We start from the raw sequence: 26,855 nt of genomic DNA, 5'->3' as shown, positions 1-26,855 counted from the left end.
CCTCCCGGATGCTGCTGGTCCCCCGGGAAGGAATTAAGCCAGACACCAGGGAGCTGAGCTCCCGAGCCGTGCCTGGGAGCACCGAAGCTCTCTCTCCTGGCAGGAGCTGACAGTTTGGCCCCGTGTCTCCAGGACTTCTCTGTGGTTTCTATCCAAAGGGAAGTCCTGGAGAGAGGCAGCATTAGTATAGAGCATCCCGGTTAAGCTGCTGGCTGGAGGTTTCAGGGAAGCCTCGGTAATTTGCTGCAGCTGCCAGCCCCGCGGCACAGGGCTTCAGCTCGCTCTGCCACGCCAGTCTGAAGACTCAGGCACACTTTGGGGGGTATCGGATTTTACAAGGAGTTTTCAGGGCTCTAAGCATCTCTGCTTCTGCTTTGCTGCAGCCTGCCAGCTTTTTTGACAGCGCTCAGTATTTATAGGCAGCAATACCATCAGATGGAGGGGGAAGGCTAGGGATGAGCTGACAAATTTTCACCATGACAAAACTAGGGCAGAGTCAGGAGAAGACAGCTTGGATTTTTAGGAGACTTGAACTAACTGGGGAGATTGAGGCCTCATAAAATTAATGTTCACAACAAAACGTGTACTCTAGCAAGCTAGGCATGCAAACACACAGTATGGGAAAGGCCAGCGAGGCTCTAAATTGGGGATCTCTACAGGTGAAGCATCATTAACCAAGCACCTACATCGAGACTTTTAGCGGGACAAATTAAAAATAAACACGTTACAAAACTCAAGAGTGGTGTGAGACAGGAGGGGACCGCTTTACCGGCTTGGTTCATGCCCAGAATAACCTATTCAAAGAGAGTCCTGCACTCCAGAGGGTTAAAGGCTCATTAATTGCATACCTCCTACTGTTAACACTCTCAGCCGCTCCTTGAACACTGCGAGATCTGGGGTGGGCAGGGAGGGGGGTGCAGAAAGGGAGAAGATAGAGAGACGCAGTGAAAGTTAGTAAAAAAAAAACCCTGGAACCATGAAAACTAGTCATGGAAAGCACAAGTCAAAAAAATACAGTATTTAAAATACAGTAAAAAATCATCAGAGGCAAAAGGGTTGGGATGGAGGATGACTATGCGCTAGGTGGAAAAGAAATCCCGGTGGAAAGTCTGGCGAGAGGAGAGAGGAGCAGGGAGGGGAACGGGGCATCAGACACTGGGGAGCAGTTGAGCTGCATGGTTTGAGATCTCCTCTCATGTGCACGCTCCTGCCAAGAGAGGGAGACTGCCCGGCACGGCATCTTCACCTGCTAGGACCAAAAGGCATCTTCCCGTCAAGCTGCATCAAGAGGAGCGTTATCCTCTGCAGAGCAGGGAGCTGCCTCCCACCACCATCTGCTCCTGGAGGGTTTTGCTCTGCTCATCGCTACCAGGAGGATTTCAAGGTCACCCCCAAAGAGGCACCACTGCTGCCGACATACAGGCAGGAGGGGGATCGGGGTGTTAATGAGCAGGCCATTAATGAGGAAGACCAATGGTGAGGCAGGCACGCACAACACCATCATTTCTCGAGCATGCTCGGCACAGGCGGGAGCACCAGGACACCATGCCGGATGCAGGCAGGGCTGCTGGAGCAGGAGCAGCAGCTCCGCGGTACCCCAAAGCCATCGGAGGTGCCTCAGCGCCCGCTGAAGCTCATGGTTTTCTTTGGGGAAACCGAGGCACAGAGGAGGAGGTACAATGAACTTGCTGAACTGACGCAGCAAGGCAGAAGCAGAGCCAGGAAGGGGACTGGGAAGTCCCAAGACCCCGTTGAAGCAGCAGCAGCGTGCGTCACCGGAGCTGCGCTTCCCAGCTAGGTTAGGTGACCCGAGTGCCTCAATCTCACCTGGGTTACAAGAAAGACACTTCTCCTTTTGGTCAGCGGGGAAAAATCATACATTTAGGTGAGACGTTTGGTTAGCAAGGTCTCAAACTGCGGAAAGGGGAGGTGGCAGCCCTCCCAGCCCATCTGCCCACAGGGTCTTGCCTGGCTTTTCCCGAGCTGGAGAACGATTTCCATCAGTTCCCCTGGGCAAGAGGCAGGAGCAGCTGCTTTCCGTGGAAAGACAGACAGACAGGGATGGACGCTCAGACACACACCGCCTTCCATGCACCACTGAGATTTCAGCATGCTACAGTATTATCTCCTCGGACAGGTCACGTAAAGTTTCTGCAGTCACCTTGTCCTTGTTTTACACCACTTACCATGCCAGATCAGCTGCAGTAGAAGACCAGGATGAGATTATTTTGTTTTTTAAAAAGAAAAGACAAGAGAAAGAAGAATATGGTGGCTCCAGCCCCACCACTCATCAGACCGAGTACCCCCAGGCAGGCTTTCTCCCCCTTACATTTTCTCCAAAGTTCACACTGCTTAATCCAAAGAGAGCTTCCAAACCAGACACAAACCAGTTGCTAAACAAAAGGCAATTGAGAAGAAAGATCAATTTCCGAGATTAACCATGCAACTCCTTTGAATTACAGCGCTGCTCAGCCATGGTTTAAGCTGTTGGCAGCAGAGCTCACGCCACAAAAGCTGACCTTTAAGGATTTCACTGCTCAGAAAGAGGAAACAAGATTGTTTCCAAGTTTCAAAACCACTCCTGTTATTAACTGCTCTGTCAAGTGTTAAGAAATACTCTTTCAAAGCAAAAAAAGCCAGCAGGATCTGCTTAGAAATTGGCTTTCTCTGCCACAAGCAGGCGACACCCGATCTTAGGCTCGGCCAGAGCTCTGCCCACGCTCTGCTCTCCTCCCGTCTTGCTGAGCGTTGTTTGCAAGCTCTGTTCACCAAGTTGTATTTTAATATTGACCAGATGAGGTTTTCTAGGATAAGGATACCAGGGGAAAGTCGATTCAGTATAAATAATACTTACAGCAAGATAATAAAGCCTCCTTTGATTAGACACAGCCATTTGAGTCTGGGGTCCTACCATGGGACACAACTCCAGCGTGAGCTAGCGGCTGATACCAGCATAGCTTGTTCCCAGGACTACAAATTCATGGATTCCTGGTAATTAAATCAACACCAGGAACCGCAATGACAGTTATCTTCGTATGAAAGCCACAAAGAAACAGAAATAAAGCTTAACGCCTGGCTCAGACACAGAGATTGTGGGCTAAGATTCAATTCCAGCCGATGCCTACAGACCAGCCATGCCTGAATACTTTCCACCACAGCGAGCCATGCTGGGTCACGCTGCTGGGCTCATGACTGCTTACCCTGGGGGAGCAGGAAAAATGGAGCTTATACCGCTTTACCCAGATTCTGTTACAGCTGTGATGATGCTGTCAGCCCAGCTCTGCAGTTAGGGCTCCAAGGGAGGACCTGCTCTTGGATCGCTTTGGGCTTTTGGGCTCTTCTTCCTCTGAAGCAAGGACGCTGCTGGAGCACACGGTCAAAGCAGAAGAAAAGCCCTCTGAGCTGACTTTCCCCATTGAAGCAGACCCGTCAGTTCAATGTCCAAGTGGAAACCAGTAAGGAGCAGTGTACCTCAGAGGTCTGTACTGGGACCGATACAGGTTAATATCTTCGTCGATGGCATAGACAGTGGGATCGAGGGCACCCTCAGCCAAGCGGCAGGTGACACCAAGCTGAGTGGTGCAGTTGATATGCTGGAGCGAAGAGATGCCATCCAGAGGGACCAGGGCAGGCTGGAGGAGTGGGCCTCTGTGAAGTTCATGAAGTTCAACAAGGCCAAGTGCAAGGGTCGGGGCAATCCCCATTTCCAGCACAGACTGGGGCACGGATGGATGGATGGATGGCGAGCAGCCCTGCAGAGAAGGACTTGGAGATGCTGGTGGGTGACAAACCGGACATGAGCCAGCAATGTGCACTTGCAGTCCAGAAAGCCAACCGTATCCTGGGCTGCATCCAAAGAATCGTGGCCAGCAGGTCGAGGGAAGGGATTCTCCCCCTCTCCTCCGCTCTCCTGAGACCCCACCTGAAGCACTGCATCCAGCTCTGGGGTCCCCAGCGCGAGAAAGACACGGACCTGTTGGAGCGGGCCCAGAGGAGGCCACAAAAATGATCCCAGGGCTGGAAGACCTCTCCTGTGAGGAAAGGCTGAGAGAGTTGGGGGTGTTCCGCCTGGAGAAGAGAAGGCTCCGGGGAGACCTTAACTGCGGCCTTTTGGTATACGAAGGGGGCTTATGAGAAAGGCGCAGAGAGACTTTACCAGGGCCTGAAGGGACAACGGTTTCAAAGCGAAAGAGGGTAGGTTTAGATTGGACATCGGGAAGAAGGTTTTTTACGCTGAGGGTGGTGAGACACTGGAAGAGGTTATCCAGAGAAGCTGTGGATGCCCCATCCCTGGAAGTGTTCAAGGTCAGGTTGGAGGGGGCTTTGAGCAACCTGATCTAGTGAAAGATGTCCCTGCTTACGGCAGGGGGGTTGGACTAGGTGACCTCTGAAGGTCCCTTCCAACCCAGACCACTCTGTGAATCTATGAATTACTGAGCAGTACAGTAACTCTGCTCCCCACACCCAGCTCCCCTTTCTTGTGAGGGAGAGCAGTCACTGCAACCACTTGCAGCCGTCCGGCTCTGGGTTTCACGTAGCTCCTGCTCTCCTCCCAAAAGGGAAACACGTCCACCAAGCACGGGGCTTCAGGGCTCTCCTCTGCTGCTCTGCTTCAGAAGGACCAGAGCACCCACAGCAGAGGCCAAAAGCCCTGAGCTAGAGAAGGCTTTCCCCAGCGTTTCCTCTCCCCTGCCACTGGGAGTAGCTTCAAAGTCACCTAAAAAAGTCTCCCTGCTCCCCTCGCAGTGTCGACTCCGAGCACTTGTGTCCTCTCCTGTGACTGGGTTCATGGCCATCATGTCCCCACCTCTTCCCATCAAAACCTCCCAGGCACAGGGCTTGCTCCAACCCAGAGCCAGCCAGCTCCCAAGGCACAGCCAGGGCTTGGTCCTCCGGACAAGCACATCAGAAGTCCAGACCTTGGGACGAAGCAGCTTCCCCATCATCCTGCAAGCGGGGACAACCAAAACCTAATCCCTCCCTGCCGCTCCCAGTACACGTAATCCTGTATGAAGGTCCAGCAGGTCCAGGGCTGGTGTCCCTGTGCTGGCAGCTGAACAAGGAATCAAGATCATTTACATGCACCGTACGCTCTGATCAGCTGTTTCAGTTGTGCGAGGTTAGTAATCATTACTGCTGCTCTACTCTAAGTTAGAAGCATGCCTCTTGAGTGCTTCTAGTGCCAGGGTAACAACCCTTGGAAAGCACCAGCGAGGTGAAAGAGCTCAGCGCCGCGACCTCATTCTAGCTGGAAGAATAGCAGCGTACTACAGAGATCAAATCTAAAACACGTTGAGAGGTGCTGAGTTAAAGCACTTTCAGATTAGGATTTCAAGTCCTAAGCACCACACACGCTTCTGTGCAACACTCATGCATCTTTCACTCAAAGGCATTGGGATTTCCACCTCTCTACTTGGACGGGAACGCATCCCAAAGCTTCCTTGTTATGATCACCAGCAGGGACTTACAGCTCAGTCCTGGAAAAAGGGGGCAATTAAGGGATTTACAGATGCTGCAGCAAGCTGGGAGAGAAGGAGGGCAGGGCGTTGTTGCAGGGACACGCCAAGAGGCGCTCCTCAGCCCCACAGAGGGGAAGCTGGCCCATTGCCCCCAGCTCCCGGGGCCCCCAAGAGCAGCAAGAGGAGCTGAGGGAACAGACCTCCAGCTCTCACCAACACAAAACCTCTCTGCTTTGTCCTTCCGGAAGATGCAATTGCTTCCACCCCTGGATGAGCGAGTTCAATGACATAATTAATTAGCATCAGTTGGAGGAGAAACATGAGCCGAGCAATAGGGTTTTGGCACAAGACCCATTCGCCGTGACAGCCGGAGGGGGGCAGAACTGCTCCACGGTGGCCGGTCGGCTATAAATTTAGAGTGATCATTACTAAGGAAACTTAAGACCTTTCCCCCCTTACTGTGAAGCAATCTACCTACAAAGCTGTGAAAGAGAGAGGAGCTCAAGCAATGCAGCACTAACTGCTCTCAAAGCCCTCACCCAGTTTGTCTGTGGATGTGATAATATCGGCTGGAAGGGAGGAGTCCAGATCTGCATCCAAGATGCCCAGTGGGTCGAGTTGTGCTACATGATGCCCTCGAATCTATGAAATGGGCCGGGAATGGAAAGGAGAACAGGTACCAAGAGGGAGAGGGGAAAGGGAGAAAAACAAAAGAGGGGAGGGGTAAAAAAGTTAAATTACATTAGAATTAATTTGCAGAGTAATTCTCACCGACGTTTGGAGAAACAGTTACTGGCGCATCATCAAAATTTACACAACTAATGCCGAGAGGATCAAGCTTTGCAATGTGATGACCCCTGACCTGGAAGCAACAACACAGATTAGTCATTAAAACAAGTTAGTCAAAGAGACATTCCTTAAACAACAACAACAAAAAAGACATGCAGTTTCCCTCTTCGCATTTTCTGCAGAGCCACCCCAATTTCTGGCTGCAACTAAAGCCTGGAGAAGTTGGGTTTACTTTCAACTACAGCATGTAGGTGTGAGTGCCATCAGCTGCAAGGACTGCTCTGCTCTGCCTGAAGCCAGGCTTTGGCGGGGCAGACAGGGGGAAGGCAACCTCCTTCACAGCAGAGACGTTCCAGAATTGAGGTCTGAGGGTCTCCCACCACTTTCCCGGTGTCCAGTCCGAGCACCTCCTCTCTACAGATGCAGTAACTCCACACTTATGGTTTCCTCCTAAGCATCATAGCAAAGGAAGGGGCAGTTTTGCAGATTTTGGCAGACCTAGGTGCTCTCTTGCCAACGTGGCAGAGCAAACAAGCGTTGCCACCAGCAGCAGTAGCTTCTGAAAGGCAGAGGAACATGTCTAAAGAACATGTGCCTGTCTGTGCTATCAGAGGTCAGCAGCTCACAGTATCCTTTTGGAGAGAGGAGCCTACAGCAGGACTTGGAGCACTCTTCAGGGAAGGGGCAGGTGTGGAAATACCAAAGAGCTTTGGCATCAAGAGAGCCTTGATGGTTCCTGGTGGCGGCAGTCAGGCCCGGAGTCACCACGCTGGGTTTGAATCCGCATCGGGAGCCACGGGGAATAATGAGAGGTAATGAGGAGTTTTGCTTTTCGCCTTCACAGGAGGAGGTGCCCACAGATGGACCGCAGCACATCTCGCTGGGCAAACTCAATTCATCTCAGCAGCCAGCACTCTCCAATTGGCAAGCCATGGTTTATTTCTTGACAGCTCCTGCTCTCGAAGCTTCAGGCTCAGCTACGCTGGGAGCAGGGCAGAAAACACTACTGCCATGGTATGGGGCGCAATGCCTTCTTGACGCTGTGAAAACGATACTCCCGGCCATCAAATCTGTTACCAGTTAGAAAAATCACTTGTATACGAGGGGATTACTAAACCTCGTGTACAAACCAGACATACTGATCTGACCTTATTTACCAGAAAGGCATTCCTATTCAGAGTATCCCAAGGGGATTTTAGGAAAGGATTTTTGTGGGTTTACTAACCAAAGAGCCTGAAATCAGCCATCGACATTAAGGCAAACTGCTAAGAAAGCAGGGCCAGATGACAACGTGTCCCTGACCACTGGTGGCCACACGGAAAGCTCTTCTTCTGGGCCAGCTTTGTCTGAGAACTATTTGCTTGTTCGTCTTGCGACAGAGCAGGGGGGCTAGCACATCATTTAGCAGCTGGCAGGATGCAAGTTCACCACATCATTGTTCCCCACAGCCAGGATGCTCTCACCGGGACCAGGAGGCCACTTTGTCCGGCAAACAGCTTTGAGCCGGGGGCACCCAGTGGCTTTGAGGTCAACTTGGCAGTTTGCAGGTATGCAGCAAATCCTCAAATCAGTGTGGTTGGAGCAAAGAGAAGGTCTTTTCCCCCATAGGAGCCATGCTGCTTGTTTTTCTCCACATGCAACACAAGCCGAAACAAGAAGCCCCCAGCCCAAAACAAGACCACAGCAGATATTTGCAGCAAGCATCATGCTCTCAGGCCCCGATCCTGATAGGGGACTTCAACCACCCGGACTGCTGCTGAAAAAGCAGCACAGCGAACTGCAAGCAGTCCAGGAAACTACTGGAGTGCATTGAGGACAAATTCCTAAATAGAGAGAGGCACAGAGGACCTGTTGCTCACTAATGTGGAAGAACTTATCGGAGAGGTCAAGACTGGAGGCAGCCTGGGCTGCAGCGATCACGCCCTGGTGGAATTCTCAATCTTGAGGGGTACAAGACGCATAAAAAGTAGAGTCAGGACCCTAAACTTCAGAGGGGCAAACTTTCGGCTGTTTAGGGCAGAGAGTGCGTGGGATCCCTTGGGAAACTGCCCTTGGAGGCAAAGGAGCCAACGAGAGCTGGGAGATATTTAAAGGCATTTTTCTTAGGGTGCAAGAGCTCTCAGTCCTGACATGCGAGAAGTTGGACAAGAGAGGCAGGAGGCCAGCTTGGCTAAGTCAAGACCTGTTAGCCAAAGTAAAACACAAAAACAAAATGCATAAGCAGTGGAGGCAGGGATACACATCCTGGGGAGATTATAGGGATATGGCCCAAGAGTGCAGGGAAGGGATCAGGAAAGCCAAGGCACAGCTGGAGCTGAACTTGGCTAGGGATGTAAAAAGTAACAAGAAGGGCTTCTTTGGGTACCTCGGACAACAAAGGAAGATGAAAGAAACCGTATCCCCGATGAGCAAAACAGGAGACCTGGCAACAACCGGCATGGAAAAGGCTGAGGTGAGGTACTCAATGAATTTTTACCTTGGTCTTCACCACGAAGTGCTCTAGCCACACCACCCAATTCACAGAATCCAAAGGCAGTGACTGGGAGAATGAAGTACCACCTACCATAGGAGAAGATCAGGTTCGAGACCATCTAAGGAACCTGAATGTGCACAAGTCCATGAGACCTAAGGAGATGCGTCCAAGGGTCCCAAAGGAACTGGCAGATGAAGTTGCTAAGCCACTATCCCTCATATTTTAAAAGTCATGGCAGTCTGGTGAGGTTCCCAGTGACTGGAAAAGGGGAAAAATAACCTGTGTTTTTAGAAAGGGAAGAAAGGAAGAACCAAGGAATTACAGGCCAGTCAGTCTCACCTCTGTGCCCAACAAGATCATGAAGCAGATCCTCCTGGAAACTATGATAGGGCACACGGAAAACAGAGAGGTGGTTGGTGACAGCCGACATGGCTTCACTAAGGGCAAATTGTGCCTGACAAACTCGGTGGCCTTCTACGACGTGGTTACAGCATTGGTGGATAAGGGAAGAGCAACTGATGTCATCTGCCTGGACTTGTGCAAAGCATTTGATACTGTCCCACACAACATCCTTGTCTCTAAAGTAGAGAGACCTGAATTTGATGGGTGGACCACCTGGTGGGTAAGGAACTGGCTGGATGGTCGCACTCAAAGAGCTGCAGTCAACAACTCGACGTCCGGGTGGAGACCAGCGATGAGTGGTGTCCCTCAGGGGTCCACGCTGGGACCAGTATTAACATCTTTGTCGGCAACATGGACAGCAGGATCAAGCGCACCGTCAGCAAGTTTGCCGATGGCACTGAGCTGAGTGGCGTGGCTGATACTCTAGAGGGAAGGGATGCCATCCAGAAGGACCTGGACAGGCTAGAGAGGTGGGCCCATGGGAACCTCTACAGGCCAAGTGCAAGGTCCTGCACCTGGGTTAGGCCAATCCCAAGCACAAATACAGGCTGGGAAATGAGTGGACTGAGAGCAGCCCTGCGGAGAAGGACATGGGGGTATTGGTGGATGAAAAGCTGGACATGAGCCGGCAATGTGCACTTGCAGCCCAGAAAGCCAACCGTATCCTGGGCTGCATCCAAAGAATCAAGGCCAGCAGGTCGAGGGAAGGGATTCTCCCCCTCTCCTCCGCTCTCCTGAGACCCCACCTGAAGCACTGCATCCAGCTCTGGGGTCCCCAGCGCGAGAAAGACACGGACCTGTTGGAGCGGGCCCAGAGGAGGCCACAAAAATGATCCCAGGGCTGGAAGACCTCTCCTGTGAGGAAAGGCTGAGAGAGTTGGGGGTGTTCCGCCTGGAGAAGAGAAGGCTCCGGGGAGACCTTACTGCAGCCTTTCAGTACTTAAAGGGGGCTTTACAGATGGGGACAGACTTTTAAGTAGGGTGTGTAGCAATAGAACAAGGGGTAATGGTTTTAAACTACCCATCACCAGCAGGGCTTCTTTCTGCCTTCCTACTCTTTCGTACCTCCATCCACCGTGCTGAACTTCCCCACGGGGACACGCCACTGCAGCTACAGCCCTACAGTGACATCGGGGTAGGAAGGGAGGTGGGCTTCTCACTGCAGACAGCTTAGAAAAATACATCCAAGAGCAACCACCTCCCAGTGCTGCCATTCAGAGACTGAGAAGTGACGGGAATGCAGAAGAGGTTACGGATTTTGCTTTCAAATCGCTGACTTGGAGCTGCTGCTTCCAACTACATCAGTCACCACTTGTTTGAACTTGGCATCTGCCCGCTTCTTCCACCAGTGAGAGCTGCACAGCCTTTAGAAACAGCTCGCCACGATTCGCCCAAGCCGGAGAGAGCTGGCAGGGTGGTCACCTCCATGTTTGTCCTCACAAAGACGTCCCAGCTTCCCCTTCTTAAAGAAAAGCAGGGCAGTGCCCCAGCATTGATGTCGGTACCTCTGCTGCAGAGGTGGGCAGGGCAGGGGCACTTTCTTCAAGCCAGAGAGCAGGGCCAAGGCCGGGCAGACCTTTGGACTTGCCCAGTGCTGCAGTTCTTGCCTTAACCTGTGGCCTTGTACACTGGATTTTCCCCACACCTGAGCGGAACACAACCTGCAGCGGGTGCTTCTTTGCAGGAATAGGTGCGAAGTCCATGGTCACACCTCCAGAGCAGCCGGGTTTGTTAAATTCTCACCACAGCCCCAATTAGAGCCCTCACACTTGACGAACTAGAGTGCAACCAAAAGTGAAAGGATGACACAGATGTCGAAACACATTTAAATGTTCTCTTCGGTTAAAATATTGGCTGGCCATCCCCTAGCTGGAGGATGTTTCCTTCCCGCTCGAAACTTGTTTCTCCCAAAAGGCTGACTTTGGCAGCATTGGTCTGAGTTGCAGTCCAGCGGCACCGTAGTCCTCTTCCAGGTCGCAAATAATAAGGAAACGTTTCCTGAACTTTTATTTTAGGACCTCAGGAGTTCTCTCAGCAACATGGGGAAAGCAGAATGTGTTTCCCACACCACCGCTGAGCATGGCAGGAGCCGACAGCGGAGGAGCATCATTCTAGAAGCCAGCAAACCACCCTGTGTGGAGAAGACCTCCCCCTCCCTGCCACTACAATTGCTCTGTTTGGGTGACAATAGCTTTAATCTTCCTATTGTCCAGCAAAGCGTCAGCTGAGCTTCTGCCCCAACAGATCAGCAGCTTCTGTTAAAAACCAGGCAGCCCAGCACGCATCCTGCACGCTCTCCATGCAAAACACGTGCATCAACTGCACTAACCCCAGCCCACCTCAGCCACCGCATGCCCCTCTACAGTGGACATGCTCCTCCTCGGCACAAAGCCCATCTCCTTACCTGATATGCCCTGATGAGTGATTGCACTGCGAGATGGTCCTCCACCAGTTTATCTACGTTTGGCTGTGCTTGAACCAGGAACTGGGCTTGGGACAGTGTGGAAAGTCTGGTACTCAGTGGAGGGGGGCTTTGGTAAGCGGTGCCTGGAGCAGCTCCGGCATTGGCATTGCGAAAGAAGATGTCCCATGACTAGGAAAAGGGAAAGAAGAGAGGCAACAGGGTCATTACCCATGACCCAAACACCTCCTCACTCGAGGTTAGTGGGATCTTACCTCTGTTGCCACAGTGGGGAGTAAAATCCCCCAGGGGCAGAGCTGCCTCCTGCCTTGCACCGCAGCTCCATGCAGCTGCTGCTGAAGGCACCCACCTGCCTTGGACAGGAGAGTACTAAAGCTCTCCCGCTATTCCAGTTACACCACTATCCTACTTTCCATTCATCTGGATTGTTTCTTTTGGCATGAGACCGTCCCCAGAGCCCCCCCTCCCTCGGCAGCAGCGCTCAGGACAGGACACGGGTGACAGCCCTCCCCTGGCTCGGCTCTCAAAACCGCTACTCCGAGCAATGAGCCCCAGCCTGGTCTTCAGGCTCTTGTTTGCGTCTCTCCAGGGCAGGAGGCTGCCCTCTAAATACCCACAATATTTTCTCAAAAATATTTTTGCCCTGTAATCAAATACACCTCTTCCTCTTGTCTGTGGTCTAAATGGCCTGAGACCCAAGTCCCAGCGTAAGCTGTGCTGTCCAGCCCTCAACCAGCAATGGCTTTTCTCTTTTTCTGTCCTCTCTTCAATTTTTCCCCATCCTTTCAGCGACACCGATGCCACCGCTATGCGGATACTCCTGTGCCAGCTCTCCCACACCCTTAGCAAGGCAGGTATCACCTCTGCTCCTGTCCCCCCCGCAGATGGGCATTTCTAGGTGTTAAGAAAACAAAGCAAAACCCCCCAAAAAAGCCCTGGACGGACTTGGTGTAACTTTGTGGTACTTATCCAGCACTGCCTGAAGAGCCCAGAAGCATCCCAGGCCAAAGCCAAGTTAATCTGCCTACTTGGAGAAGCAGCCACAGACCTGGGGAAGGGGAGAGACCAGCTGAGCAAAGTCCAAGCCACGTCCTCCTGTCACACTCCCACCCCTGCCCATTTCCCACGTGCCACTGAGCGACAGCAAAGGACGAAGGCAAGGCGGAGCAGCATCTGCGCGCCTGCACGTACCCGAGACGCCAGCTAGAGCAAACAAATCCCATTGGATTTGCACGCTGGTTTCAGCCCAAGGGTCTCTCCACTGACCAGGAGCAAGAGCTCAGCACTGAGCATCCTGCACGCCCCTGAACCTCGTGTCTGCGGAGAGCACCAAACCCAACCTCGGTGATGCAGAGACGGGCGAAGCGCTGCCCAGCCAACCTCAGCGTGTTTAAACCAAGCCAAAAAGAGCCGTGAGAGCAGCTCTGGTGGTGGTTTGGAGCAGAAAAAGCAGCTTTTGCACCCTGGTAGCAGGGTGAAGGGAACTGAAAACCTGACCTGTGCCAGAGGAGCACCAGCTCTCCCCCTTCCCTGGAGCTCCTCCGGCTGCAGTGCCCATCACATGCCCCAGGAAGCTATTTCCAGCCCAGATTTACCCAGACACCCCATCACACGGCTGTGCAAGGTGATTAAATTTAGAAACAGGTCACGCTGAAGGAACATAAATAAAATCTGGAACAATTTGGCACTGTAACTGATAAACAATAGCTCCCCCAAAGGAAAAAAAAAAACAAAAACACCAAACCAAAACCAACCAAAAACCAAAAAGCAAAGACAGAAAACACCCGATCCCGTTCTGATTGCTGTCTGCTAAAGGAAATTTCAGCAGGAAAAGAGGGAGAGCTGCTTTTTGTACGATCCTCACTCCTCGCCACTGGTGAGAGCAGCCCAAGCCCCTTCCCTTCCCCAGGCTCACAGAGCCGACGGGTGCCCCAGAAGCCATCGGCAGAAGCCATCGGCTCCTGCGAGTGGGAGGGATGAGCACCCCAGGATGGGCTCCATGCCCTTGGGATGGGGAGGAATCTGGCTGGCTGCTTTGCTTGGTGATTTAAAGTTGTTTAATGTACTGGAAGATAAAGGCAGACAAGAGAAAGGGAGCATCTGCTAGCACAGGGAGGGCACTGGCAGCAGTGCTGGGGGGACAGGGACAGAGCCAGGAGGCAGAGGTGTTGCCTTTACAACCTCTTCCCTTCTGACATTCAACAATATTAGCCTCTTGGAGATGCAATTTGCTTCTGTTCTAAAAGACAAAGTTCATTTTAAGCTCTCCAAACAAGCTGTGGCACCAGCTCGGTCAGCTCAGGCACTTTCACTAAATGCTTTATTGCCCAATGTAATTACAGAGTATTTCAGGCTACCTGACTGCAGGCTTTGCCCCCGCTGAAGGCTGTGGCCCTGACAAGCGCTATAAAAACATCAGCTTTCAAGCTGCTGATGTGGTTTCGAATTCAAGAGTATTTGAGGGCCACCCCAGGGGTTTCTGGTGACCCGTGGAGGTGCCTCTGGAGCTCACATATCCCATGGGAGAGGCTGAACAGCCCCATCAGCGTTATCCTGCTTTATTGCGGGAAGGACTTTGCCTTAATCCAGCACTTGCCGAAGGTAACAGCAGTAATAAAGGTCATCAGGTTATTCCCCTCCGACCCTCTCTGTGCCCACGGCAGCCCTGCAAACACTCCTCCGCCTCTTATACCCTGTAGATATACACACACATATAGTGTATTATACATATATATATATAGGCTATAAGAAAGCTCAGTTTCACCTCATTTTTACCAAGAGGACACAAAGCAGTATCTCCCTGCTCTTAAGTGCGCAGGCAGCCCCAAGGTCTCAGCACGCTAAATACTACCAACCCCAGATCCCTGCTGTGACTGTCCCACAGCCACACGTCCCACCACAGCCGGCTTTCCCGGCGCTCCTCTGTGCTGCTGCTTGTGCACTGGCAAAGCAGGATGGGAGAGCCAGCTGACTGCAGCAAGCCCCGATAGTTCAGGCTTTAGAGGGATTTTGAGCTCATCTCTGAGAGCGGAACACACCACAGGCTTCTCTGTCGAGAACAGCCCCAAAAACAGCTCACCAGGCAAAACCAGCATCTTTCACTTCGTTTATCGGTCTCAGTTCCTGGAGAAGGGTGTGGACTCAGACTGCTATGTCCCAGCCTCCGCCACAAAGCCAGCTCAGAGGTCAGGCACGCATGGCAAAGGGAGAGGGCAGGGCACCTCAAATTGGGCTGGGGCTGCTCCAGGCTGGGAGCTGCACAAAGGAGACGTGGCCTCTACCTCCGGCTCAGGCTGCATCCCTGCTCCTTCTCCTGCCGTGGACTGCAGGGGACATAAAGCACCAACCAGACCTGCTCCGCACGGTTAGCAAGCCAGGCAGCACCTCCTGCTAGCAGGGAGAAGAGGAGGAACACTCAGACCTTAAGGCTGGAAGAGGAGGAGCCCAAACCAAGTTTACGGCAGGTAACCTTTGCTGAGAGCAGGGGGTCAAGCAGCGATGGATCGGTTTGTGCTCCACACGTCATCTTGCCCCTTGTCAACATAAACAACGACCTTCAATTCTCTGGGGTCATCGCTTTTGAAGACGGGGGATGAAACCCAAACGCTTCAAACTCTCAAGTGAGACTTCTACCAAATTCAGCCTGGGCCCCTGTTTGCGAGCACAACTGCAAAGGACGTGGCCAAGGCACCTCCTGGGGCCAGGCACGGGGTTCTGGCCTCACCGAAGACTGCGGGCTCCTGCCGTCGTGTCGGTGAAGCTGGGGTTACACGGCATGGTCTACACGCATTGTGGTCATAAAACCACTTTCAATATAAAAATCAAAACACTGGCATATTAAGAAGTCCATGTTAAAGACAGTTTGATGTACATACATAGAGGGAGAGCTGTATGCCTTTACACCAGTTCAACCTAAACACAGGGGCTGCTGTTTAGGAAGGCTAAACTTGTCGCAGATGTATGACTGTGGGTATCATCTACCTGCGGGCAAAGCTCTCTGGCCACCTGCCCTGAAGCAAGCAAGTTGCTTGGGGTCCCGAGGAGATGGCGTGGGCTGTGCAGAGCATTGCTAGCAGCCAGCGCTGTACCCGAGTTGGCAAAGAGCGGGGAAGGAGGAGGGTGTCCCCGCTTCCTTGGGAAGTGGTCCCAGGAGTGAGCAGCACTGATCCTCCGGCAGCTCACCAGCACCGAACCCCCACACCCTCACCTCCTCTTTCCCCAGATCTGCTCTTCTTTGCTCATCAGACTCAGAAACTGGAGTCTAGCTGAAGGACTGCACACAGAAGAAAGCCTAAAATAGCTTTTTTTTTTTCTTTTTTTTTTTTAATTTTCCCTACTCTAAACAAGCACTTAAGTATATTCTGCAGTTTAAGCCACCAGTGTCTGCACGGAGGAAGTGAATTCATTTTGCTCAGACGGGACGGTCGTGCCAGCTGGAGGTCTCGTAGGTTTTTGTCGACAACAGCAAAGAAACCGCGGCTCTTCTCTGGCTGAACGTCTCGCCCTCACCAGCGAAAAGCAGCACGGCAAGGCACAGCGAGTCTCTGCTCTGTGCAGGGAACAGATAAGCCACAGCCAGGTCCATGTGACAGCCTGGCTTTTTTTGGGAACTCCACCCTCAGATCTGACCCTACGTCTAACGGGATGGAGGCCAACGCTTATCAGGGACGGGGGTGACACGCTCCACCGCTGCTTCAGCGTCATGCCAGAGGGGACGCAGGCTGACAGGGACCACTCACGAGCCAAGACCAGGGACGGCCACAACCCCGACCCCACCACAGCAGCTCGGTGTCCCCATCGGGGATGGGGTGAGCCATGAAAAAGTGCAGAGAGAAGACAGGGGCAAAGCTAGGAGCCGGGAAGGGATCTTGGTGATTCCACTGGAATGAGGTGGGATCCACCCAGGAGAGACAAGTCAACAGCAAAAACAGCAGAAGCCACAGCAATGGCCAAGCACGTCAGTAAGAAACAACAAAGTCCACGCCAATCCTCAGGCATCAACCCTACCAGAAGTTTTGGGACCTGGAGCTGGATTTCATAGGATCACAGCATGCTTTGGGTTGGAAGGGACCTTCAAAGATCATCTAGTCCAACCCTCCTGGTCCAACGCCCTTTTTGCCAGGCAGGACACCAGCTTGATTTTGTTTAAAAAGCAATCTGTAAAACTTGCTTTTTACATTACTAACATCAGGTTCACTTCCTGCCAATGACAAGACCCTGCTTCATTTTCACACTGCTTTTCCTACTGCCACAAATCATTCCCAGCCACACTGGAGGCAAAATCTTGTATCAACTCCTGCACTGCTTTCTAAGCACTTAAAAGTACTTCAGGGGACACTGATTTCCAGGGGCTACTAATACATACTTGCAATTCTTCACCATAAACATTGGACTGGGGGCCTGGAGAGGTGGTGGGAGCTCTACTGTTGTAGGTGCTCAACACTTGTCCGCACAAGACCCCGAGTGACCTGGTCTAGCCGCAAAGCTAGATGTCACTTCCAAGCTGGATGCCACCTCCAAGCCAGCCATGCCGGGGCAGAGGCTCCAGAGGCTCCTTCCAACCTAAATTCCCCTCCAGTTTCTTCAGCCAAGCGTGCATGAGGACTCCCATACAACACTGCGTGCACTGCCTACCTATAGATGAGCTGATGAAGTTACAGGGGCTACATTAAAGATATGAGACCAGAGAAGATCCAGAGGTCTGGCCTCAGGACCCAAATACACTTCCCGGCCAGCTGCCCCAGTTAGTCTTGATATTTACTCTCACACCTGCTCAGAGCAACGTTCAAGACTGAGCAGGGTCTGTAGATCAAAGAGCTGGTATCAAACCGTGAAGACTCTTTGCCAAAGACACAACTGTGCCTGTCACTGGGACAAGCATGGTGTAACCCTCGCTTGCTTTTAAATTAGACTACAGCATTTAGATTTATGGCTTTTCATTCAATATCCCACCTCTGAAGGACTGGGCTGCACCATGTGCGTGTGCTTGGGTAGCTTTCAAGTCACTATTTGACAAAGGGCACAACCCAAACCAATATACTTTGTGTTTTCCGAGTCTGTATTGCTTGGCTTAGCCACCCATTTGCCTCAAAAGAAGCATAAAGTCAACATTGTTTGTGAAAATTCAGCTTTAATCCTACCTTAAGACCTTTACAGCACCCTACAGGCTGTGCATTTTGGATGCGTGGGATCGGCGCCATCGAAAACACACTCAACACTGATGCAAGCATTGGGGCATGAGGTTCCTTACTCGCCCTTGACTGCTCATTTAACCCTTGTGTCCTGGCTTGCAGACTGCTCATGTGCTATGGAATAAAGAAAATCCCTGCTCTACATCAGGACATGTACAAAACGGTCATAAAAATCCGCTGGGTAATGCTGAGACTTAGTCACTACAGGAACATTTTCCTTGTGAAACAGTGGGGATGGGGAAAAATGCGGTCGGGTTTCAGAAACTCTCCTCCCAACGGAGCCCTCACCTGCTGGAATCTACGTTAAAGAGCTGGCCTTCTCCTTGCTGGAGAAGCTTCAGTAATTCAGATCAAGACAGACCTCTGCGCATACTGCCCACGGCCGGGTTGCTTTCCCAATTTTAAGTTAGGGAGCAGCTGGTGGGAATCCCTCTGGCCACCAGACCCAGTCCCCCTCCCCAGGCTGCAGATCAGCAGTCTGGCTTTATGCACAAAAGCTCAAAGTCAAGCTTAGCTACAGCCCATCTACCCCAACATGTACCACCACCCATGCCCAAAGCAAAAAGGAAACCGGTCAAGATGTGGAGAATACCCTCCCTGCCTCCCCCCCCATCCTCCACTCCAGAATAAACCCTCCTGATGAGCCATCAGAGCTGGAAAAAATAAAGCATCAGGAGTTTGTTAAAGGTAGATTCCCAGGAGAAGGCATTCCTTGTATCCACTTGAGATCCAGGATGCTGCCCGCGTCCCACAAGCCCACGGCGTTCCCTCTTGAACAGAGAAGCTCCTCTTGGCTCTTGCTCATGGAATTGCTGATGTTTCTTTCAGGCAAAGTGAGGCAGAAGGACCATCCACAACCATGCGGCCCCTCCAGCTGAATTCAATCCTCCTTGGGACTCATGCACTTACCCGAACCCGCTGCTCAGATACACAGAGAAAGAAGCAAAGGCGATATCCTGTCGAGATTGCTCCTTACCTTATGTACACTTTTGGGATTTTCCAGCCAAGCATAATACATTTCCTCCACGTAGTTTGAACTAGTCCCACTCAAAAAAGGCTCGGCAGCCACCGGTGCGCTGTAGCACCTGATCTGTTGAAACGTCCTGGGTGCTGCCGGCCTGTGTTGGGAAATTGTCTTTACAGTCTGCGAGGCCGTCAACGGCCTCAGCTTTGCTGCACAAGTCCTTAAGTTAAGCATGTTTGTCCTGTTGCCTCACACAAGTTCCTGTTGGGAGAGAAGGGAAAAGTGGGTTAGAAATTATTGCAGGAGAACACAGAGCAGAGGCCACCCCCTCTCCGCCCCCGTCAGCCCCAAGCACAGAGAACTGAGCTTAGAATCAGTTTTTAATTCGGATTAATCCATCCACCCTGTCCCACAGCCAAGTCCCTGATGGCTGCGAAAAGCAGGTTTTGCTCAAGATGCTCGGCACGGCCGGGTCTGCCTGCCCCATCCCTGCCGGCATGGCACCATCATCTCCCCTGACACGACAGCGAAAAGCAGATTTGTTCAGCAGGGTACCCAATGCCGGCCTCAAACGAGCTGCTGCGCGTCAAAGCCACCCACACCTTCTTGTATCGGCACCTTTGTACAAAATAAGGCATGCTTGATGGTGAAACACAGCCTGGATTAACAGTATAAGATATCAGGTTCCCCCGGTGCTTTCCTCCTTAACTCCTAGCCAACATCATCTACTTCTTTTCCAATAATATATCCACAAAGTATTCTTTGATTTCTTTTATTATTTGATTCTTCCTGCAAGAATCCTCTTTTTGTTTGTTTTAAACAGGAAAATCCTCTCTATGAAACTCAGATTGAGCCGGAGTTGGACACTTTGGCCCTTCAACCTCCCATTTGCAGCAATGCAGCTAGTCATATGAGTTTAAAGAAAAGCACTTTAAATCACCGTGCCCAGAAGGGTGCTGGAAAAAATTTGTTACCAGCTGGATTTTAACACTGAAGGTCACGTTTTCCTTCACATTGCGCTGATCGAGTCTAGTGGGGCATGCTTCTCCAGGCCTGCACAAGCTGCAGGAGGACAACTCTCATCATGCCAACCCAGCATGGAAGCTTTTTGTGTCGCTCTCTCTCCCAGACAGAAGGTCTTGGCTTCCATTTTTGCTGCGTTACTCACCCTGCAACCACTCTGCTTGGGCGAGGTTTTCTTCTCACTGGTTTGTGTTACATGCACCAGGGTAAAGCTGGGAAGAAACCGTCTACAGGGAAGACCCCTCGCAAAGTAGAGGTATGGTGGTGCAAAGCACTTGAGACGTGGGCTCCAGGACAGACCGCTTCATTGCCTCTCCTTAGAAGCTCGGACACAAGAAGGCCGACACAGTTGAAAGACCCAGAGAGGGGCTCTCCCCTGCCCAGAGAACCCAGAAAAGCAACCCGTAGCCCGCATGGGACCTCTCAAAGATCCCCCAGCAATGTCCACCTTGCAGCTCTTGGTGGGGCGCAGCCCTGCATGGACAGGGAGGCCTGGGGTTAACCACGCTCCTCGTTACGCACATCCAACCGACAGCCACAGCCCAAGCGAAAGCGCTGGAGCAAGATCATCTTGGGGGAAGTGCTGGCACTTGGAGCTAGCTCTCCTCGGAGCTGCCCTTTCCACCCAGCATCTCCTGCAAAAGGCAGGACCTGAGGCTGGAGGTGACCCAGCTGGCCGGTTTCCATATCCCCGACCAGTTTAACGAGCAGCAGCCCAATGTCAAAGCAGCTATTCTGCATTCACCAGATTAAAATGAAGTCTTGCAGCAGACTGGAGAAAAGAAGTACACCTTTGTGACCAGCATTTCATCAGCCAGGCTTCCAGGTTTGCCTTGCTGAATCTAGTTCTGGCTGCTTGGCACGGCAGCGGCTACGCTTCCTACCTCAAAACACAAACTTTTGGTCTAAAGAGCCTGAGGAGGACCTGGGATCACACTAAGTCAGCCAAAGGGTTTTACAGATATCCCTGGGGGAAGAAGGGAAGACCACTCGTGCTTTCCACCCTGCTTGCTCACTTCTGCCTGCAGCCAAACCAGGACCGTAACAGGCAGGAAATGGCAGGCAGGTGCAGGACAGCAAGCGTGGCAGCGCTAGATGTTTTCCCAGCTTACCCTCCTCAGATTTAAGCAGCAAAACACACGCAGATATTTTAAAGAGCCCACTGAATTGGGCATTGGCGCACAGGCATGCACGTGGTGGGGAAATAGCTTTAGGACGAAAGCGTCGGCGGCGTCTTTGGCTTTGGTGTCCCGTTTCGGTGCTGCCACTCAGCAGCGTCCCGGTGACCTCTGCGGAAAACAGTGGGGTTAATGCCAGGGTTTGCACTCAAAATGAGCAGAACCAGACGGTCTTTGAGGGCTTCTCGCAGAAAGGGGTGGCTTCCTGAAGGCGTGGGAGCCTGTGCCACAGACCAGGGCAAGCTCGGAGGCCTGCAAGCTCGGAGCAGGGATGTTTCAAAGGTAAATCAAAATAGCGCACGATGACTGGGAGGACGGACGCAGGAAACCGATCCCGAGATAACCGATACGGGGGTCACACGTGAACACAAAGTTCACAGACGGAGTCACAGCTGAAGAGGGGCTAAGGAGAGGAAGCCTGGGCTTGTTGGCCGGGCCCTGGTGGCGACAGCCTGACAGCCGGATCACAACCCAACTCTCACCGAGAGGTCAAACAACAGGAATATTCAGAATAGATTAACAGCTGGGACGGCCAAGAGCGTACCGTTAAGCAGATTAAGGTACTAAATTTGACCTCTGGCAGCCGGGATGCGTGACACCGGCCCCAGAAGGCAGTTAGCTGGGAATTGCGCCTTTTTTTTGGGGGGGGTGGTTAGAATCAGAACAAATTCAGCGTTAAAGGAAGCGGCGGGGCCGGCGCTGGCCCAGGGCCGCGGGCTCCTGGCCCAGCTGCTCCAGCACCAGGCGCCCTCGGGCCCCCGGCAGCCGCTGACCCTCTCCGGGGGGTGCACCGTCCGCCCGTCCGTCCGTCCGCCCGCTCGCCCCGGCCCGTCTGAGCCCTCCGAGGCCGCTGCGGGTCAGAGCGGGGGATCCACTCGCCGGGAGGGGCGGAACGGGGCACCCAGGGCGGACGCGCCGGGCGGAGGAAGGGGGTCCCGGGGGGGTCCCCACGTGCGGGTGGGCGCGGGAAAGGGGCGCGGGACCCTCCCGCCCACCGCGCGCGGCCCCACACATACACACACGGGCGCGCGCGCGCGCCGGACCCGCCCCCCCCCGCTCCGCGCCCGCCAATCAGCGCCCGGCGCCGCTACCCGGGCTTCGCGCCCCTCACCGCCTATAGGAGCGGCGCGAGGCGCCGAGCAGCCCTCCCATTGGCCGCGCCGGGCTGTCCTTCTAGCGGCAGTCCCGCCCTACCCCCCGCCCCGAGGCGCCCGGGCGGCGGCGCCAAGGACACCGGGGAGCGGCCGCGGCCCCCCCAGCCCGGCGCGCCCTCCCCCCGCCTTCCGGCCCTGGCCCTCGCCCCGGCCCGGCCCGGCCTGCCCCGGTCCAGCCCGGCCCAGACCCGCCGCCCGGCCCGGCCCGCCCACGGTACCTACCGGCACGTCCGTCCGCCCCGCTCGTGGCCCCTGCTCTGACAGCGGCCCCCAACCGCCGGCTGCCGCCCCGCCCCGCGCCGCCCCGCCCCGAACGCTGCGTCACCGCGTCGCCACGCCCCCGCCTGCCGCCACGCCCCCTCCGAGCCCGGCCCAACGCGCATGCGCCGCAGCCTCTGCGGCGCGCGGAAGAACCCGCCAGAGGCGGGGCCACGAGTTGGGGCGGGGCTTGGGCGGCGGGAACCGGAGTGGGGCGGTCGCCATGGTTACCGGACGCGGCCCTCGCTTCAGGACTCGGCGCCACGGCCTGGGAACCACCAGTGTGGTGGGGAGGACCCCACGGCCTGGGGAGGACCCCACGGCCTGGGGAGGACCCCACGGCCTGGGGACACCACCACAGCCTGGGGACCCCGCCATGGCCTGGAGACCCTCACCACGGCCTGAGGACCCTCACCACGGCCTGGGGAACCTCACTGTGGTGGGGAGGACCCCACAGCCTGGGGACCCCACCATGGCCTGGGGACCCCCACCACAGCCTGAGGGCCCTCACCATGGCCTGGGGACCCCCACTTAGTGTGGAGGACCCCATAGCCTGGGGGACCCCAGGCTTTCAGGGACATCCCGGCGTGGGTGACAGCCAGTGGGCCTCACCCCTGCATGGGGGACAGACAGAGCCGGCCGGGGGTGCAGGCAGGGCTGGGCAGGCCGGAGGTGCCCGGGGAGTTTTGGGGTTGCTGGCAATTTCCTGCCGGGTGAGTCATGGCAGCAGCAGCCCAGAGCCGAGAAGCCGCGCGGGGCCGGCCGGCACTTTCGGGAAGTGAAACAGGCACCAGGAAAACACCCCGAGAGCCTGCGGCCACGCAAGCCTGGCCACGCACATCCCTGGCCTGGCCGGCATGATGCAACCGCCCGCAGCCTGGCTGGATGCAGGGCGCCGTGCGGAGTGGGGTGTGCTGCGGGGTGGTGACAAGGAGTGTCCCCAAAGGCCGTGTCCCCGGGGCAGCTTGCGTGGGCACAGGGGACCGAGGGGACAGCAGGGTCCTGCACCCTCAGATATTGGGGGGGTGGGGACTGGAGGGGTGATGGAGGGGGCCCTGCCAGCTGTGGTGCTGCGGGCCTGGGCAGCACAGGAGGAAGCCGTGGGGAAATGGTGGAGTGGCAGCGCTTGCACCACTGGCCCCTTCCGGGGCATCCGCGGTCCCCTGTCCTGACGAGGGTGGGTGTCATCACGGCCCCGGTGGGATGGGGATGGTGCTGGGGCAGTCCCTGCTAGGTCAGCCCGGCCGCTGAGGGCCGGCACACGAGCACCGGCCCCACACGTTGACCCCAAACATTGCCCCTGCTCTCTGCCCCACACGCCAGCCCCAGAGCATCACCCCTGCTCTCTGCCCCACACACCGGCCCCAGAGCATCGCCCCTGCTCTCTGCCCCACACACTGGCCCCAGAGCATCGCCCCTGCTCTCTGCCCCACACACCAGCCCCAGAGCGTCACCCCTGCTCTGCCCCATGCACGGCCCCTCGCTCAGCCCCCACAGTGCTGCTTAGAGGCAGCCAGCGCCCCAGCCCTCCCGGCCACGCCAGAGGAACTGGGCAAAACCAGGCATTGCGAAAGGTGGAAATCCCGCTCTGACGGTGCTTCCTTCCAGAGGCTCTTGAAAACCCGCTGCGCCGACACCAGGCTCAGAGAACGCCCAAGCGAGGCTACAGGCAGGAGCAGGCAGCCAAGTGCTGTGGCACTCGACAGGTACTGACAGGTCTCTGCCCACGTTTTTGCAGTCAGCGGCGTAGATGGCGTTCGTCCCCGATTTGGACACGCTGGAGAGCAGCAGGTAAGCGTGGCCATGCCACAGAGGACACTGGGGACACGATGCTGCTCTGGTGCCATGGTGGCCCCGGCTTCACCATCTCCCTTTGCCTTTCAGCCTGAATGAGGAGACGTTTTATGGCCCCGACTGCCTCTGCCCGCAGAAGGTAACACCGGGTTGGCGGGAACAGCGAGACACCCATGATGGGGAAGCCGGGCTCTCACCCCACATCTCCTTTCCTCCCCAGAAACCCCGCCTGGACTCAGAGATGACATCACCCGGGGTGGACATCCAGGTCACAGTGACCAAGGGACACCCTGCCAGGACCTTTCGCCAGGCTGCCGTCCTCGTGGTGGCCGTGACCAAGCTCCAGAAGCGGCCGGTGCACAAGGACTTCGCCGACAGTGACCTTGGGGGCTTCCTGGAGGATATTTTCGGTATGGGGGGGTGGTGTTGGGGGTGTCACTCCAGCTGGGGGATGCTCTTGGGGGATGTTCTTGGACCAGGGACCATCAGCATCTCCCTGACCGTCTCCCTCCCCGCAGAGCCCATCTCCTTCCAGCAGATCGAGGACACCTATGCCAGGGCACCCGTCTATCGCTACACCCGCTCCCAGTCCTTCGACATCCTCGACATCGACCACAAGTGCTTCGTGCTGGAGTCGCCCACCCAGCTGGTGGCCCTGCACCTGCAGGGACCCTCTGCCAGGTGGAAAGGTGAGGGGACTCAGTCCTTATCCAGTGTCCCCGTCCCCAACCCCGGCAGCACCCAGGAGCCACCCCACAGCCCTGGGACCACCCGTTAACCCACTCCTTCTTTCTGCAGTGAAGCTCAACATCGCTCTGTACCGTCCCCGGTCATCGCAAGGTGGCCCGGGGACTGGGCGGATGCCGGTGGCCTTGGGCATCAAGGGTTACCAACTCTACATGTCGTGTGTGATGAGCGGCACTGAGCCTGTGCTGCAGCTGGAGGTGAGTGAGGGGTCCCATTGGATCCATCCCCCAAGGGGCCGGGGGTTCCATCCCACCCTGAACCCTGTTTCTCCCCACCGGTTGTAGGAAGCTGACATCAGGAAGGACATTGAGAGCGTGGAGCTGACCCGCTTCATCTTCTTCCGCCTGGACAGCCCGGGCGAGGGGACCACCCGCTTCGAGTCGGCCGCCTTCCCCGGCTGGTTCATCTGCACCTCCCTGCAGCCCCGCCAGCCTGTCGGCATCACCAACCAGCCCGACCAGGTCAACATTGCCACCTACAAGCTGAGCGGGCGCTGAGGAGCCCCTGCACCCAATGCAACCCAACCGGCAGTTGCCGGTTTTCAGGCTGTATGTACCAAGTACAAACCCCCCAGCTGGGACCCCCGTGCTCCCCATCTATTTCAGGTGAAATAGCAGCTCTGGGCCCCGTGGGCCTGAGTCACCCCAATTTGTGCTTATTTATTGTGTCCACCCCTTGCTTTTAATTTATATACATTTTATTGGAAATACCGTGGTTTTGTTATCAGGAACGGGGGTATTTGTTGGTGATGGAAGTGGAAATAAAAGGTTTCCCAGGATGGTGTCGCTCAGCTCGTTGCTCTCACAGGGGTTAAACAACGCGGGGGTGGTTTACGGATGGGAAAATCCCACTGTTTCGGCTGCTTTTGGGGGCTCTCCAGGCCTGGGTACAAAGCCCAGGGGGTGGGGGGGTGAACCCACAGCCCTGTGGACCCACCCCAGACCCAAGGGATGACCCCAGACCCAGAGACCAGCCCATCCCCATGTCCACCCCACAGGCAGAGGGGTGGCTGGGGTGGGCGTCCCATGGGTGGGGATCACCTGCAGCCCCTGGCAGCCACCCAGGGCTGCCACCTGTCATGGTTTCAGCCCAGCCAGTAACAAAGCACCAATGAAGCCACTCAGTCACTCCTCCCCGCCCCGGCCCTGGAGGATGGGGAAAAACTATAAAGAAACGCTTGTGGGTTGAGACAAGGACAGGGAGGGATCACTCCCCACTTATGGTCACGGGCAAAAGAAAGGCTCAACTTGGGGAAGAAAAAAAATCAATTTAATTTACTATCAATCAAACCAAAACAAGGATAATGAGAAGTACAACCAAACCTTAGAACACCTTCCTCCCACCCCTCCCTCCTTCCCGGCTCAACCCCACTCCCAGTTCTCTCCACCTCCTCCCAGCCAGCGGCGCAGGGGGACGGGGAATGGGGGTCGGGGTCAGCCCATCATACCTTGTCTCTGCCGCTCCTTCCTCCTCGGGGGGAGGACTCCTCACTCGGCCCCTGCTCCGCCGTGGGGTCCGTCCCTCCTGCGGGAGACAGCCCTTCACGAACCTCTCCAACATGAGTCCTTTCCGCGGCCTGCAGCTCCTCACAAACTGCTCCAGCGTGGGTCCCTTCCACAAAGTGCAGTCCTTCAGTCACAGACCACTCCAGCGCGGGCTTTCCCATGGAGCCACGGCCATTGCGGGCGGCCTCCCCTCCCCTCCGTGGGCTGGGGGGGTACAGCCTGCCGCCTCACCACGGGCTGCGGGGGCATCCCCTTCTCCTCCTCCTCCTCCTTCCCTGACCTTGGTATCTGCAGAGGGGTTCCTCTCACATTCCAATCCCCCTACTCACTAGGGGTTCCCCTTCTGAAATCTGTTCTCCCACAGGTGTTACCGCCGTCGCTGAGGGGCTCGGCCTGGGCCAGAGGCGGGTCCGACTTGGAGCCGGGGGAGCTTCGAGCAGCTTCGAGCAGGAGCCGGCCCTGCGGACCCTCTCCCGCTACCAAGACCCCACCACAC

The 26,855-nt window shown here is 55.1% G+C and overlaps 2 protein-coding genes across 10 annotated transcripts in view; one reads left to right on the top strand and one right to left on the bottom strand.

The window, feature by feature from the left end:
- OGDH (oxoglutarate dehydrogenase) overlaps window positions 1–22,364 on the bottom strand; it is a 35,726-nt gene extending 13,362 nt beyond the window's left edge. Inside the window, exons 1-5 of one of the 6 annotated variants that reach the window (XM_052806235.1) lie at window positions 22,278–22,364; window positions 18,713–18,961; window positions 11,528–11,716; window positions 6,231–6,321; window positions 849–893 (exon numbers count right to left, since the gene is read on the bottom strand). In XM_052806235.1, the coding sequence (XP_052662195.1) occupies window positions 849–893; window positions 6,231–6,321; window positions 11,528–11,716; window positions 18,713–18,934 (547 nt within the window). In that variant the 5' untranslated portion in view covers window positions 18,935–18,961; window positions 22,278–22,364. The other 5 variants (XM_052806234.1, XM_052806237.1, XM_052806236.1 and 2 more) reach the window with 5 other exon arrangements.
- Window positions 22,365–23,910: 1,546 nt separating this feature from the next.
- Window positions 23,911–25,632, top strand: LOC128150223 (interleukin-1 receptor antagonist protein-like). Of its 4 annotated transcripts, XM_052806253.1 has the most exons (6): window positions 23,911–24,104; window positions 24,198–24,246; window positions 24,328–24,517; window positions 24,626–24,796; window positions 24,906–25,051; window positions 25,139–25,632. In XM_052806253.1, the coding sequence occupies exons 1-6, from the start codon at window positions 24,064–24,066 to the stop codon at window positions 25,349–25,351; spliced, it is 810 nt and encodes a 269-aa protein (XP_052662213.1). In that variant the 5' UTR covers window positions 23,911–24,063; the 3' UTR covers window positions 25,352–25,632. The 4 variants fall into 4 exon arrangements, with proteins under 4 accessions (XP_052662213.1, XP_052662212.1, XP_052662211.1 ...); XM_052806252.1 differs by having other exon boundaries at window positions 23,926–24,104; window positions 24,198–24,517; XM_052806251.1 differs by having other exon boundaries at window positions 23,927–24,104; window positions 24,328–24,796.
- The last annotated feature ends 1,223 nt before the right edge of the window (window positions 25,633–26,855 follow it).

Source organism: Harpia harpyja, chromosome 13, assembly GCF_026419915.1.
Source record: "Harpia harpyja isolate bHarHar1 chromosome 13, bHarHar1 primary haplotype, whole genome shotgun sequence".
In the NCBI taxonomy this organism is placed as follows: domain Eukaryota; kingdom Metazoa; phylum Chordata; class Aves; order Accipitriformes; family Accipitridae; genus Harpia; species Harpia harpyja.
This window is presented reverse-complemented; position numbering and strand designations above follow the sequence as displayed.

Coding starts and splice junctions, on each gene's coding strand:
- LOC128150223 (XM_052806250.1), top strand. CDS start 24,064: ATGGCGTTCGTCCCCGATTTGGACACGCTGGAGAGCAGCAG. Junction 24,797..24,905: donor ACCCTCTGCCAGGTGGAAAG/GTGAGGGGACTC, acceptor TTCTTTCTGCAG/TGAAGCTCAACATCGCTCTG. Junction 25,052..25,138: donor AGCCTGTGCTGCAGCTGGAG/GTGAGTGAGGGG, acceptor CACCGGTTGTAG/GAAGCTGACATCAGGAAGGA.